Below are 14,468 nucleotides of genomic sequence, written 5' to 3'. Positions count from 1 at the left end.
ATAATGGAAATCTAATACTCAAATTTAATTTTTTACATACTAAAAGTGATTGTTTTAGTGGTTTGGTGGTTATTTTTGCATGTGATGGTTTATCACAACTGTTTTATGTCAAACTTGTGTGTCCTACTGTACTCTTTGTGTCTGAGCTTTAGGAACTGTTGAGGTAGATAATCCAACTGCATGGGTCACTGGACCTGACTCACTGCTTCATATCTACTGAACCTTGAAAAAAAACATCTAGTGAAATTCTGTCCTCACCCCTCATGTGTCAGAGGATCCAACAAGAAGAGTGTGTGCAGAAAGAAACAAACGTCCAAGCAGCCTCAGTGTACAATGGTAGAGAAATGTTTTATTGTGAATGACATATACATCAAGAGCTTCTTAATTTATCCATGTTGTGTGTGTTTTTGGAGTCTGATTGGGTCAGACTGATATGTAACATGGCAGCAAATAACAATGAAACACTGACTGCTCCCTCCGTGAATGTGTCGTGTTGACTCAGTAGTATGTCTCCTGTTCAACCCAACCTAGAAACCAAAGGAGACACAATTAGGGACAGAGTTTTTGCCTAATATTTTGGGTCCAAATAAAAAGAGGCCTTTAACTTTGCAGGATGAAACCATCCTTCATGTTGTAGGACAGGAAATTTAAGAAATGAGACCAGACTGGAGAGTGTGAGCAAATAACTTCCTGAATTTAGGGCGAATGAGTGTCTGAATAACAACATTAAGATCTTTGTCCTGCAGGTTTTTCGCATTTCTGTCACACAGTTTCTCTATATCATTAGATGTATACATAATCTAATGAAACTGTATTAGAAGTCAGTGTGGCTCCAATGTGTTGATGCTTGAATTAGGTGATTTAGCAGCGTCTGCCTGTCCCCACGGCGCCCAAAGCCATGTTTTATTTTCAGGCACCAACACAGAGGATATTTGTGTCTCATGGCCGGTTAAAAAAAACTGGGCTGGTTCCTTCTTGTTCAGCCCAGGATTAAAAAATACTCTTAGCTTTGGGCCATGCATGCACACAGTGGAAAACATCTCTTTCTTAAATTGTTTTAACCAATAAAATACCCAAAGCAGTAAACATGTTTTTTTGTAATCCATCCTGTTTTTCCATTTCCTCCATAAGTTGTTTGAAACTGTCACTTTAACTTGTTTTTTTGTGTCTGATTGTAACACGTTATTCACCACGGATGAGCAATGAGATGTTCACTGATCTGTGCTGTGGGGCTCAGATGAAGCAGACACACACACACACGCAGCCACGCACACACACAGACATACGTGAACACAGTTGTATCAGAGCCGGCGCTGCATGCAGGTTCTGCTCAGCTCCGTGGGAGGAACGAGGCATTAACAATGGGCAGAGTTGAGGGTTCAACTCCCATGAGCCCCTATTATCTGGCATAGTTCACTGGTGTGTGTGGAGACATACCAATGCACACACGCAGAGATAGACACAGGAGGATGTACAGCGCTCATGCTTAACACATATACACCTGTGTTTCATCCTATGCTGGATGTAGTTTGCATTCTTTCTTTTTTTAATAATTTGGCTGTGCTGTTTTCTTTAAATAGTATCATAATAATAAAATTTTCACATATTAGATAGATTATTTTAATTTTCACCATTAAAGTAAAGCATCTAGTGTCTATCACTGCCCTGCAAAAACTGTAAACTTTAATGAGCTTAGATCCCTCCTTGTTTTCAGCTTTGGGACAAACACACAAAAGTAAAAAAAAAACAGTCAGTAAAGGTCTTACCGCCTGGGTTGCGTCTGAGGATATATCTTCTGGCTTCATCATACAGGAAGATGAGGAGGGAGTAGGGGAAGGCACAGAACCACCAACATGGCCTAGAGTGTGGATGGACAGAGAGACATGTGACTAACCATATAAGAGCACTAGGGGGCCTGGTTAATGCCATTATGTTTGGCTGGAGTTGCACTAAGAGCACAGGAAAAGCTTCAGGGATGAGCATTAGACTTCTGAGACCAAACTACTAGAATTAGTTCAGAAGCTCGTTGTCAGAAAACAATGCAGAGCGTGTGTTTTTCTCCTCTACTTCTCTCTGAGTGTCCTCTTAATTGACAACAATACAACACTTCAAAACCTGATAATGCACAACTCGTGCTTATTGGTTGAGCTGAGGCAGTCTCTTCTCTACAGGATACAAAAAAACAACAAAATGTGCCTCCAAACCTAAAAGGTCAATTAGCAGACAGCACTGACATTATCTTTCTAAATATCATGATGCATACAGGCATTTTGAAAACCTTTAATGTGCTACAATCTGAAAAAGGAAGAGGAAACTGTTTGAATTAAATTAGCCTGTAAATGTTGTTACATTCTGTCTATGTTGGATTTTCTGTAATAATACAAATGTTTTCAGGACAGAAAAACAAAAACAACAGAAACACAGAGAGTAGAGACAGAAATAGGGACAGCAGGAGGAAGTGTGGGTGGAGGCAGACGCTCAGACGGAAGGAGAGGGATGCTGAGGTTGGTCAAACCTCAGCAGTCACCTAAGAAACAGGTGAGTGTGTGGGCGAGGGAGGAGAGACAGAGGGGCAGAGGGAAATGAAGCCTCAGACCAGAGGAGAGGAGAGAGGGAGGGGGAAGAGGTGAACAAGGAGAAATGAGGTGCGTGTGAAAGCTGTGAGATAATGAGCTGAACGTGATCTTCCTGCTTTCTCTGTTTCTCAAAGAGTCTCATTAGATCTGTTACTCCTCTGCTTCTGAGGTGGGCTGTTAAATAAAACCCAACTTTTTCAACATGATGATAAAGCTCTGACAGCAGCGACTGATTGGTGAGGAATCTCAAAGAACAGAAGGCAAAAAGATGCATTTACAGTTACAGACGGTTGTGTTTATGAATGAGAACTGGGTACTCACTTGAGGGGATACATTCTGAGGGCAACGTCCATGCCGGGGCAGTATGACAGGAAAGCAGCCAGAGCTGTCTCCTCAAATAGACCGAAGATGAGGATGCGGTTCCTGTGGAAGTGAAGAAGAGCTTAATTAATATCTGTGACTTTTATATTCGTCTTCACTGTGATTAATGCTGTAAGGCTGCAAATATTCCCCCTCAGAAATATCTGCATCCACAAAATGATCATAATTATGGTAGAAAAAAATATCCCTCTCAGATGTTTTGGTATCTAATTGTCTGTGTGTAAATTTAGAGACGGGCTCTCTGTGCACATACTTCATTCCCTGTTGCAGGATGGAGTTCCTCCTGGTCTTGCAGATGATCAGATCGGCCCACTGCACGACCACGATGCTGGCGAAGAAAGCCGTGTGGCAGGTGAACTCCACGATCTTTCTGCGCTCGTATGTCTGGGAGATGGAAAAATGAAAAACAAATGAGCGCTCCTTCGTTCAGTCGTTTGTTTATTTTTTGCAGAAAAGCGCTAAAAAAAACATGGCTGTTACTGACCCACTGCTGCCCGTAGCTGTCCTCCAGGTCGTTTACGTATTTGTCGTCCCAGTGGACTCTGATCCCCAGCAGGTCCATGGGGAGGAAGCCATTTTCAGCCAGGATCACAAAGTATGTGAAGAAGCCTGCTGTGGCCTGCATCATACCTGACAGAGGAGCAGAGCGAGAGCCACTTTAGAAAGCTTCTCACCAAATATTGAATAGTGAAGTCACTTATTTATCATGAGTTGTTATTTACCGATCTGTCCGTAGGCTATGCTGATGAGCCTCTCGTTCACCAGTTTATCTGTTTTGGGGTTTCTGGGCTGCCTCTTCATGATGTCGCTCTCAGCTGCTTCGTAAGCCAGGGAGATGGCAGGGACCTGGGACACAACAAGGGATTTAGAAGTAAGAACATTTGATCACTTTGTTAAACAGATTTGATCCCTAATGACTTTGATCCGTCAGAAAGCTCACCATGTCAGTTCCCAGGTCGATACAGAGGATGGTGACGGTTCCCAGGGGCAGGGGGATGTTGGCGATGATGAAGAGGAGGAAGGGTGAGATCTCAGGGATGTTGCTGGTCAGAGTGTAGGCGATGGACTTCTTCAAGTTGTCAAAGATCAGACGACCTGATGAGGAAATAACACAAATTAATATAAATTAGTGTTTGAATGATTTTAAATCCTGCAGCTAAATAAGAGCCAGTGTCATTTCCCTCAGTATCTCACCTTCTTCCACACCGGTGACGATGGAGGCGAAGTTGTCGTCCAGCAGGATCATATCAGCAGCCTGCTTAGACACGTCAGACCCGGCGATACCCATGGCAACGCCGATGTCGGCCTTCTTCAGAGCAGGAGAGTCGTTCACACCGTCACCTGTCACAGCCACAATGGCGCCCTGATGCCAGAGGAAGACAGACAAGTTAAAACAAAGGTCTATTGTTTATTTTAATTCCAATCTGTGTCTGTGAGAAGCGTGGCACGCACCTGTCTCTGACAACCCTCCACAATAATCAGTTTCTGCTGAGGGGAGGTTCTGGCGAAGACGATCTCAGTGTGGTACTTCAGCACTTCGTCGAGGAGCTCCGCGGTCATTTCCTTCAGCTCGCCACCGTGGACGACGCAGGCCTTGGCATCTCTGGGGAGGGAGTCACAGCAGCGTTAGGACAACAGTTTCTTCTTCCTGCATCCTGTTTCTGAGAGGAAAACTGAAGATGTGGTGTAACCAGGGCAGCACAAAAAGGAAATCATGGGGAGTGGGTAAACAGGAAATACCAACCAGCATTGGCTTTGGTACCCATTAAAGAAAAATGAATGGATTGTCAGTAAATGTTTAGATTTAGAATGTTTTGCTTCTTTGAGGACCTAAAGAAACATAAAACCCTCACTGCAGATAATAAATCTTACATTTCAATATATCATCATCAGTGCCATGGTAAAGGAAAGGACAGTGTGATGTGATAATGATGACACTTCAACAGGAATTTCCTGCATGAGGAATCTGCCTAGGGTGACAGTACTTTCAGGATGTGGTATTTGTGGGTGGCATTTTTACAGCCTGAACCAGCAGACTCAAACTTGCTGATATCGGATCAGTGAAATGGCCAGCAAAGAGCCACATCTAGATTTATATGTCTGCAGTGAATTAATGGTTAAAGCCTTTTTGGCTGCAGGGCCAATGCTGATTTAATTCTTTGTACTAACAAAAAAAATAGCCAGCTGTGCCACTAAGAAAACCCAATTTGGAAGATTTTGTGCAACTCCAAAGATGCTTCAAAAGTAGTCGATTGAACTAACCTGGGGTTGACCTCAGAAACTGGAACGTTCAAACGGGCAGCGATGTCCTCAACAGTCTCGTTGCCTTCAGAGATGATACCCACGCCCTTAGCAATAGCCTTGGCTGTGATTGGATGGTCACCTGTCACCATGATAACCTGTGGGGGAGCAGGTGAATCAAAACATTTAATCTGTGGATCTTTTTGTTTGAGTTTTTACAAATAATTGCAGAAACTTGCAAATGATAGATACAGGACACCTGAAATGACGACAGCTTCATACCTTGATTCCGGCGCTCCTGCATTTGCCGACAGCATCGGGCACGGCAGCACGAGGGGGGTCGATCATGGACATGAGGCCGATGAAGCACAGGTTCTCAGTGGGGAAGTTCACCTCCTCAGTGTCAAAAGAAAAGCCATCAGGGAACTGATCATCAGGCAGGTTGAAGTGACAGAAACCTGAATAAGACAAGAAGGAAATACTCATCAGCTTTTTCTCTACTGATTAAAGACAAAAAGAATAAACAGCCTGAGTATGGAGCTATGTTGTACCCAGCACTCTCTCTCCCAGTCCTCCCAGTTCAACATAGGCGTTCTGGAAAGCGTCTTTCATCTCGTCGTCCAGAGGCTGCTCTTTGCCCTGGATCATGATGGTGGAGCAGCGGTCCAGGATCCTCTCTGGAGCACCTTTCATCACCAGGAGGTGCTTGGTCTCTCCTGGAGTTGCGTTCTTGTGGATGGAAAGCTGTGGGACGAGAGGACGGTTGGATTTGACTGCTGGTTTTGTTCAGGTGTGGATTTGGCATGATATGATTAGCTGAAACAAGTCAATGATGTCAACCACTAGAGGGAGCAAGAGAACATTTCCCCATTGTTTACCTGGTATTTGTTGGTGGAGTTGAAGGGGATCTCAGCACTCTTGTGGTATTTGTCTCTCATGCCACCAACAGATCCACAGCACAGCTCAATACACTTCAGCAAAGCAGCTTCTGAAGCATCACCGGCCACATCTCTCTGTGGATTGACAGAAAAGAGTTATGGAGAGAATTTAAAAAAAGAAAAATTAAAGTTTTAATTTACTTTATGTTTTTTATGGGTTAATCTCCACGAAGAATATGAGCTTCAGTATTGGTTTAAATTTCAGAAAGTACAGATTACCTTTCAATCAACAATACATTTCTAAAGAAATACTTGGGAATCTATTTTGCAATAACAACCCCCCCTCCCTCCCCCCGCCTACAGCTTGAGAAAGAAACTTACTTGCCAGGACCCATTTAGAAATAAATCAATGGGTCCGTCTGGCGACCTCTTGCTATAGCACCGGCTACATATTTCTGAAAAAGCCTTTAATTATGCTGAGAGCTTTTTATAAAGATTGGTAGTGCAGTTTGGCTGCATTTGCATTTTGCTGAATTCAAAAAGTTCCTTGCCAAGACACCTCCCACACAGTCATTGCCTTTCACATTCCATCTGGCCCCAGTTTCCACTTCAACATAATGTTATAAGGAAGAAAAATATTCCACTAGGAAACAATTAACTCAGTACTTGTTTTTCAACCAGGACTAAGGAAAATAGGTTGGACGCCAAAAGCCAAATTAACCGTTAAAACTCTTTTGTGGCAAAGCGTTAAGTGTTTGGTGGCTGCAGCGCATTAAAGGCTTAATCCATGCAATGAACTCTTCACCTTCAGGATTGGAACGTTGGCCTGATCAGCCAGGAAGACGGCGCGGTTGCAGAGTCCGGCGATTCTGGCCAGGGCGGCCCAGGTGGCCGAGCTCCTGTCGAAGCTGGCGCCGCTCTGGTTCTCGGTGGTGTCGGCCTCGTGGATCTGGTTGTCGAACCACATGTGGGCCACGGTCATCCTGTTCTGGGTCAGGGTGCCGGTCTTGTCCGAGCAGATGGTGGAGGTGGAGCCCAGGGTCTCCACGGCTTCCAGGTTCTTCACCAGGCAGTTCTTCTTGGCCATACGCTTGGCGGTCAGAGTCAGACACACCTAGAGGACGGAGCGTTTGGGTTTTTAAGAGCTGTGTCGTCTTTTTGATTCAGTTGGGACATTTAAAAACACACAAAGCACCAGGACTCACAGTGACGGTAGCCAGGAGACCTTCTGGCACGTTGGCCACAATGATACCGATGAGGAAGATGACGGCCTCCAGCCATCCATACCCAAGGATCAGTGAGAGGACGAAGAAGGAAACGCCCAGGAAGACGGCCACACCAGTGATGATGTGGATGAAGTGCTCGATCTCCTTGGCGATGGGAGTTTTGCCTCCCTCCAGACTGGAAGCCAGGGTGGCGATACGACCCATGACGGTGCGATCTCCGGTGTTAATAACGATTCCTCTGGCAGTACCTGGACGGACAAGAGATAAGAAGTCATGATTAACGTCATTTGACTTATATTGTACATTAATTAATTTTGACCCTGTGATTTCTGAGCCAACCACTAGTTGTTTACCTTCAACACAGTTGGTGGAGAAGAAGACGATGTTCCTGGTTTCAAGTGGGTTGTCGTTGGAGAAGTCTGGAGTACGAGTCTGGGGCTCAGATTCACCAGTCAGAGAGGAGTTATCCACCTGAAGGCAGAAAAATAAAACAAGAGTGAAATACCAATGATATCTGGAGTACAGAGGATCATCTAGACGACTAACAATCAAAATGGTTTGTGAGGAAATCACCATTTAATTTTGTACAGACCTTGCAGCCGTGAGCAGAGATGATTCTTAGATCAGCCGGTATCCGGTCTCCACCTTTCACCTCCACCAGATCACCAGCCACCACCTCCTCAGCGTTGATGCTCTTCTTCTCACCGTCACGGACGACCAGGGCTTGCTACAAGAACAAATGTGAAATATGTTTGTTAGGGGACATATTTTAACATGAGACATTACACTTTCTGTCCCAGTTGAAGGGTGCATATTTGACTATTTGTCTTAAACTTGATGTGACCTAATGAATGAGTGACTAAAGACTAAAACTAATGAAAAAGTAAATGACCCTTGCAATGATAACCTCACCTGTGGGACCAGGTTCTTGAAGGAGTCCATGATCCTGGAGCTCTTGGCCTCTTGGTAGTAGGAGAAGCAACCAGTGATGATGACGACGCCGGAGAGCACAACACCAAGGTACAACTAAAAGCAGGGAGACATGATTGTTAGTTAGTATGTGTGCAGAGTTATTATCTAAAATGTTCATATCATACACTAACAAAGAGCTGCTCACGTTATCATTCATTGGTTCATCTTCTGAGGCAGCCTGGATACCGTAAGCAAGGAAGCAGAGGAGGGCACCGATCCACAGCAGCATGGAGAAACCACCGAACAGCTGGAAACAAGTTGAAATAACATTCAAGGTTTTGTGGCTGCTCTCTGTTGGTTTGACTGGCTCAAACAAATCAGAGGAGAGGCGATTTGCAAAAAATGTAAATGTGGGAATTTCAGACGAGATTTGGCGTCTACCTGCTTGCAGAACTTGACCCATTCAGGTGTGGTGGGAGGAGGAGTGAGGGCATTCGGGCCGTCGCGGGCCAGGATCTCTTTTACTCTGGAGGAAGAAAGACCCTGTAAAGAGACACAAAGAGAAAAGGGAAATGTTTAACTATGCATAAAGATTGAAAGAAAGGAGAGAGATTGAAGAGTGAAAGATAATTATCTTGCATCATGTGTGAAGTGCCTGGAAGCAAAACCACAATAAAAAAAAACCTGTCAGACCGGTTTTTCCTAGGTTCCTCTAAAGATACCTTTAGACGCTTGAGGAAAACAGGATGAAGGACAAGGTTACTCAACATGTTTCCTGCTCAGCTGTTGGAGAATAGGTACACCACTACAACCGAAGAATTTGAGGTCGGTTGGCAGGAAACCTAAAGATACACACCCTTAGGCAGACTGCACTAAATAACCTTACAGTTACAGCTTGCCATTTCCATTATCCTGTGCAATTACACAGTACAAATAAAGCGTATGGGCTTGAAAATAATAAACAGTGATGAAAGAACTATCAGGTGGTATCTGTCTTATGAGCCCAGCAGTTACATTTTCTTACACAGCAAAGAAAAAAAAAGAATAAATTAAGAATTAGCACTAGTAAAGTCTCTTTGGATGGACACCAAGAGCGAATAGGAACATTTCTTTTCCTTGTTGAAGGAGCGAATAAGAGCAGTGTTTCCTGTGTGAATGAAGTCTTTGTTTTGGGGGAAACTCAGACAGATCAGGTTTCAGCAGATAATCAGCATCGGTGAGGCAAGTGGAATGGCCACTGTGGACTTGCATTGTGTTGTGTAATGGGATTCTGTGTGTGAGACCTTAGCCCAATGAAGACCATGGTGGAAAACAAGAGGAGAACATTTTGGATCTGTACAGTCTGACATGCTTTTGCCATCCCGAGATAAACTGATGGATTTCTGTACCAAAACAACTTTTTAAGTGACATTTAAATTATTTAAATGTCACTTCTCTGGTTATGACTTTGGGGAGAGAATATGTTTTTTTGTAATTTGGTAAACTGGCTTTTTAAAAGTTATTCTAAGATAAATACAAGACAATGTGTAAAGTGTTTCTCTGTGCAGTGACCTCACTTTGCAGCTTGTGTAGCAACTCCAGTGATTTACTATCACTCTGACAGGCTCACACATCCATAAAAAAAACAAACAAACACACACACAGTGCTTACCCTGCTTAGGTCAGTTCCATATTTCCTGTTAAGTTCATCCAAAGTTAACTTGTGATCATCCTATGGAGAGAGAGAGAGAGAGAGAGATTGAATCATTGCATAAAACAAACCAAGATCCCTGTCGTTTTAAAAGTGCAGATATTATCTCCTTTGAGGATTAAAATATGTCCTGTCATGTCTTCCAGAGGGACACTGGGGACATAAAGATGACAAGGTAAAGGAGCATTGTTGCATGCTGCTCCATACACAGACAATTTAAGATATATGAGTAAAACCAGAGTCTACTGATGATTGAAAACTTGCAGCCAAACACGACGTGAGCTCAGTTACGTATGGACTCATCCACGGTCAGTTTGCTGTGAGCAAACAGTCCATCCAGCCGAATCAATGTCACCCAACTGATAGACTGCTGTTTGCTCCTGTGTGTATTGCTCTTGTGTTTTGGTGAAGTCTGTGCTCTCTTTCACTCGCATCAACAAAATCAATTTTATTACTTGTGTGTGCTCAAGAAAATTGGGTGAAAATGCAAATAAAAGTGAGAGGAGCTGACAAATGCATGTGCCTACACTGTGTATTTTGAATAACGCCTACAGCGAGTGAATGAATAGAGTTTCTTTCAATATAATTTGGATTGTTCCGCAATTATATCTGACTCCCACCTTCCAGTTTGTCGGCCGTGGAACAACAAAAGTATTGTGATGGTTACAGTAACAGCCATTGAGTGAAAGAGATGCCCACACTGGTTTCTGTTTCATCTAAACAATGTGACATATGGCTGAAACAGGAATAATACTCTAGTTTCCTTTACAGTATGGAAGTTATGCTTCTACTATATGATTTTACATTGGCCTTTATAACAAATAACATGATTATTATTAAAACTACTATCTCATATGTGGTAAAATGACTCCCTAAAGTTTCCATTTGGTCTGAGCTCATTTTAGAACGACTGATGAACAACGAGTGAGGCATTAGTGTCTCATTACGATTATGTAAGAACAACTTCACTCTGACCTTGTTAAAGATTCATGTCCCAATCACCCACTGCCTGTAGTATATAGATCTATTTATATATAAATGCTGTATGAAATTATACATTTGCATAATATTCATTTGGAAATGTGAAGTCCTGAGCCATTAATGGTGTGAAGTGAGTTCTCTCACATTCATCTGCACTCTTCACAGTCAGTGCAGAAAATGGTGTGACTGCATGGCTCCCTCGGCCCTGCCACAATTTTACATGATAATAAGCAGTCAAAGTGCTCCATGGCAAATGTGCCATGCATAATGTGTTATCACATGCTCCAAACTACTGTTGCTTATTTTAACAGTTAGTCAGCAGTTCTTTTGAAGCCGAGAAAGGAAATTTCTTCACTTTGGCTTTGATTCTCTGCCTCACAAACACATTTGGATGGACGGCCACACACACCTAAACTCATTTGAGAAACAGGTTCTGGACAACAGTTGATCAAATTAAACCTCGACCCTATTTTTAGCTTCTTCAGCTGTTGGTCACGTTTTGGCAAATCAGCAGCTGCTTCTTGTTGCTATGGAAATATTGCCTTCAACTGGACTTTGACGCCGGAGTTAATTGTACGATGATAGAAGAAAGCCGGTGCTATAATCATTAACATGTCTGCTTCATGGGCTCCTTGGAACCTCTTGCTACTGTTTTACTGCTGCTCAGTAGATTATTATTCTTTAACCAGCGCTCAAATCAGAAATAAGTCAATTATCAATACATGAAGTTGCCCTTCTTGTGCTCCAGAAGGGCGGGGGGGGGCACATTAGAGACAGTTCCTGCTGTTAATTGCAGACAATGATATGCTAAGCTGGGGGAGGTTACAGCAGACAGGTGATATGGTTGCTATGGCATTGATATGTCCTTCAGCGTCGGCAGGACTTTGAGATCTAGTTAAGACCTATAGAGGGCAATAATCATTAATATGTCACCGAGATGGGAATTTTATGACCCAATAAGTTGCAGCAGGCTGTGACCTCCTCGGTGACATTGGGCAGAAATTAAATATTTTGTAAAAAAAAAAAAATGGCAACAGGGCATAAGATTCATATGCTCATGTAAATTTAGTTTTTTTCAAGTTATTTTAGGAACATTTGCAAGAAACTAGCAGCATCCATCTGTGCTGAATGACCTTGTCAAAGTCAAACATCTACAGCAAAAACAATGACAATTTGAACTATTATGTTGATTTTATTCAACCATTACTTGGATATTTTAATGTGGCATCTTTACCGATGTCTTATTAGGGCTTTCAGATAAACATGAGACCTGAATCTGCCTCATCTTGAGCTGACCTTGTCAAGGACATGGTACTACAAAGGGTTAGAGCAGTCAGTCTTTAATAAGATGTTTTAAAGGCAGTTTAGGGACAAATACAGAATTGAGAGTCATTATAGCAAACTTCTCCCACTAGATAGATCCAAAGCTACAGGTGAAACCTCAATAACTTTAACTTTCTGCCTGTAAACTGCAACCAGTGCACATTTAATTGAATTTAATAAGTGCACAGTTTCTGGCGAGGAGTTATTCATCAGCCCCTTTCCCTCCAGTTGGGGATGAACGCAGAGCAAGTGCCCCGCTGACCTTGGGAAATGACCTCAGTCAGCGACAGATTCAGACATTGAGAAAAAGCTGACACCAGTGGAAATTAGTCAACTACTAATCTACATGTGACGTTTCGAACCCAACTGAACCTCTATGTGTGCAACTTTACAACTCTACGCCTCCACAGGAGCTCGGTGCAGACTGTGGCTACAAAATAAAATTCCCTGCCGACTAAACCAACCAAGAACTGAGCCTGAAAGTAGAACAGACGGATGTAATAGGTGTTTACGCGCGACAGAAAAGAATAACTAGTTCATATGTTTTGAGAGGCTTAACTGTGTAGTGACAACAGAACATCTCAGCGCTGAAGCTCAGTCCAGATGAGCATGATTTAGAAGTTAAGTATAGCTGTGTGAAGTCCTTAATAACATGTGACAGGACATACAGCGGTGGAAGTAGCAATCTCTATGAAACACAGAGCCAACAGCTACACCTCATGTGACTAGTGCTGAGGTAAAAGCGGGGGCTTGTCCCAGCCACCACTGTGTAATTGCTGTGACCAATGGCTGTGAGTTACAGTGTCCAAAAGTATTAACATAACCTGATTAGGACTGTCATTAAGAATGAGGCCAGCAAAGCGTATGGGAGGCGAAGCTGAAGGATTATTAAACGGCTGCTCCTTTTTAGTTCAAACTTTTTTCTAGTGTTGAATATCACACTTCAGGTTTCACACAGGTTTCACTTTTTCGTGTACTCACCAAGTCGACCTCTTTCTTCAGCTCGTCCATATCCTTCTTCCCTTTCTCTTTCTTGCTTTTCTTGTCCCCGCCATCGGACGTTGATGCCAGTTTGTAGTCATCCTTCCCTCTCTAAATAAGAGAAGGTGACATAATGAGAATGAGGTCCTGACTAAGACCGAGCACATGTTAGAAATGTGCCACTAGTTTCCTGCTCTTCCTTGTGCCGGAAACACTATGAGTTCACTATGAGTTTGAATAACTCCTAAAGATCTACAATCTAAAGCTCTAAAAAGTCCTTCATCTGTGCACTAGATACTCCAAACTAAGGCACAAAGTGTTTCAAGTTACGCACAACTGTCAGGTTTACACAAAACTTGTGACTAAACTCAAACTCGGTGCAAAACAGGAAAAACATAACCGGCCTAATCTTAACCTAAATCTAGAGAATTTACTACCAGGCAGAAACATGTGACAAGTCTCAGTACTTACTCCCAGCCCCATGGTTGCAACACAAGTCTGAGCGCAGTCAATCCAATTGTCTTTTTAAATTGTAACTTTCCTACTCCGCCTCTCTCTCTCTCTCTCACTCTCTCTCTCTCTCTCTCTCACACACACACACTCTCTCTCTCTCTCTCAGCCCTCTTGCGTCCTGTGTCTTCCGCACTCCCCAGAGCAGAGAAGATAGGGCACTTCACATTACCATACCTATATACCCTCGACTGGCTCACCTGCCTCCAGAGGAGGAGCCTGGGAGGTGGGGGGTGGGGGGGTGGGGGTGGGGTGAAACTGGACAGGTGAGTTGTAGTCTTGGAGCGAGGGGTCCACCCGGGGGGGGAGGGAGGTAATGGTGGTGGATCATAGGAGAGAGGGGAGGGGTGAATCTTGCTCAACTTCCCGGTTTTGTTCTCGCCGCTTCCCGTCTTCTTTCACTCTTTACTCATTCACTCCCTTAGTCAAGCCATTCTTCTTTCTTTCCAGTAATCCCTACTCCAACCTTCCCTTACAGAAAGTAGGTAGAAAGCCCAGTGAACCCCCATATCTGTGCATTTTCCCTCTGTCCGTGTGTGCTTCATTTACAGTACAAACAGGAATGAATGAAAGAAAAAAAAGCCGACATAGTGGAGGAGTGAATGAGAGACAGGCAGAGATAACGCCAGAGCTAGAAAGGTGAAAGTCCAGTTCTGCAGGTGACTTATTGCCTGAAGACCAACGATCAATTTGAATGACAAAGTGTGAAAGAGAAAATGGTGGGAAGCTGATTAAAACTGTCTCTTTTCCCCATAACAACATAATTCAG

General features: G+C 43.3%; 1 protein-coding gene across 1 annotated transcript; it reads right to left on the bottom strand.

Moving 5' to 3' along the window:
- Window positions 1-325: 325 nt before the first annotated feature.
- LOC146990853 (sodium/potassium-transporting ATPase subunit alpha-1) lies at window positions 326-13,689 on the bottom strand. Its single transcript, XM_085800821.1, has 23 exons — window positions 13,661-13,689; window positions 13,190-13,300; window positions 9,866-9,925; window positions 8,656-8,757; window positions 8,420-8,521; window positions 8,215-8,328; window positions 7,895-8,029; window positions 7,656-7,773; window positions 7,282-7,550; window positions 6,882-7,190; window positions 6,077-6,211; window positions 5,750-5,942; window positions 5,481-5,656; window positions 5,220-5,356; window positions 4,410-4,560; window positions 4,152-4,320; window positions 3,898-4,052; window positions 3,680-3,803; window positions 3,442-3,587; window positions 3,211-3,341; window positions 2,898-2,999; window positions 1,767-1,858; window positions 326-527 (listed from the first exon to the last, which is right to left on the bottom strand). The coding sequence occupies exons 1-23, from the start codon at window positions 13,670-13,672 to the stop codon at window positions 499-501; spliced, it is 3,072 nt and encodes a 1,023-aa protein (XP_085656947.1). The 5' UTR covers window positions 13,673-13,689; the 3' UTR covers window positions 326-498.
- Window positions 13,690-14,468: the final 779 nt, after the last annotated feature.

This window comes from Trachurus japonicus, chromosome 2 (genome assembly GCF_045865225.1).
Source record: "Trachurus japonicus isolate A0001 chromosome 2, Traja_1.0".
Lineage (NCBI taxonomy): Eukaryota > Metazoa > Chordata > Actinopteri > Carangiformes > Carangidae > Trachurus > Trachurus japonicus.
The sequence above is the reverse complement of the archived record's forward strand: the minus strand, read 5'-3'. Positions and strand labels throughout refer to the sequence as shown.

Bases quoted from the DNA above. Each gene is read 5' to 3' on its own strand.
- LOC146990853 (XM_085800821.1), bottom strand. The intron at 4,053-4,151 runs GTGAGATACTGA...TTTCCTCATCAG, and splicing joins CGTCACCGGTGTGGAAGAAG to GTCGTCTGATCTTTGACAAC. The intron at 3,588-3,679 runs GTAAATAACAAC...CTCCTCTGTCAG, and splicing joins CATAGCCTACGGACAGATCG to GTATGATGCAGGCCACAGCA.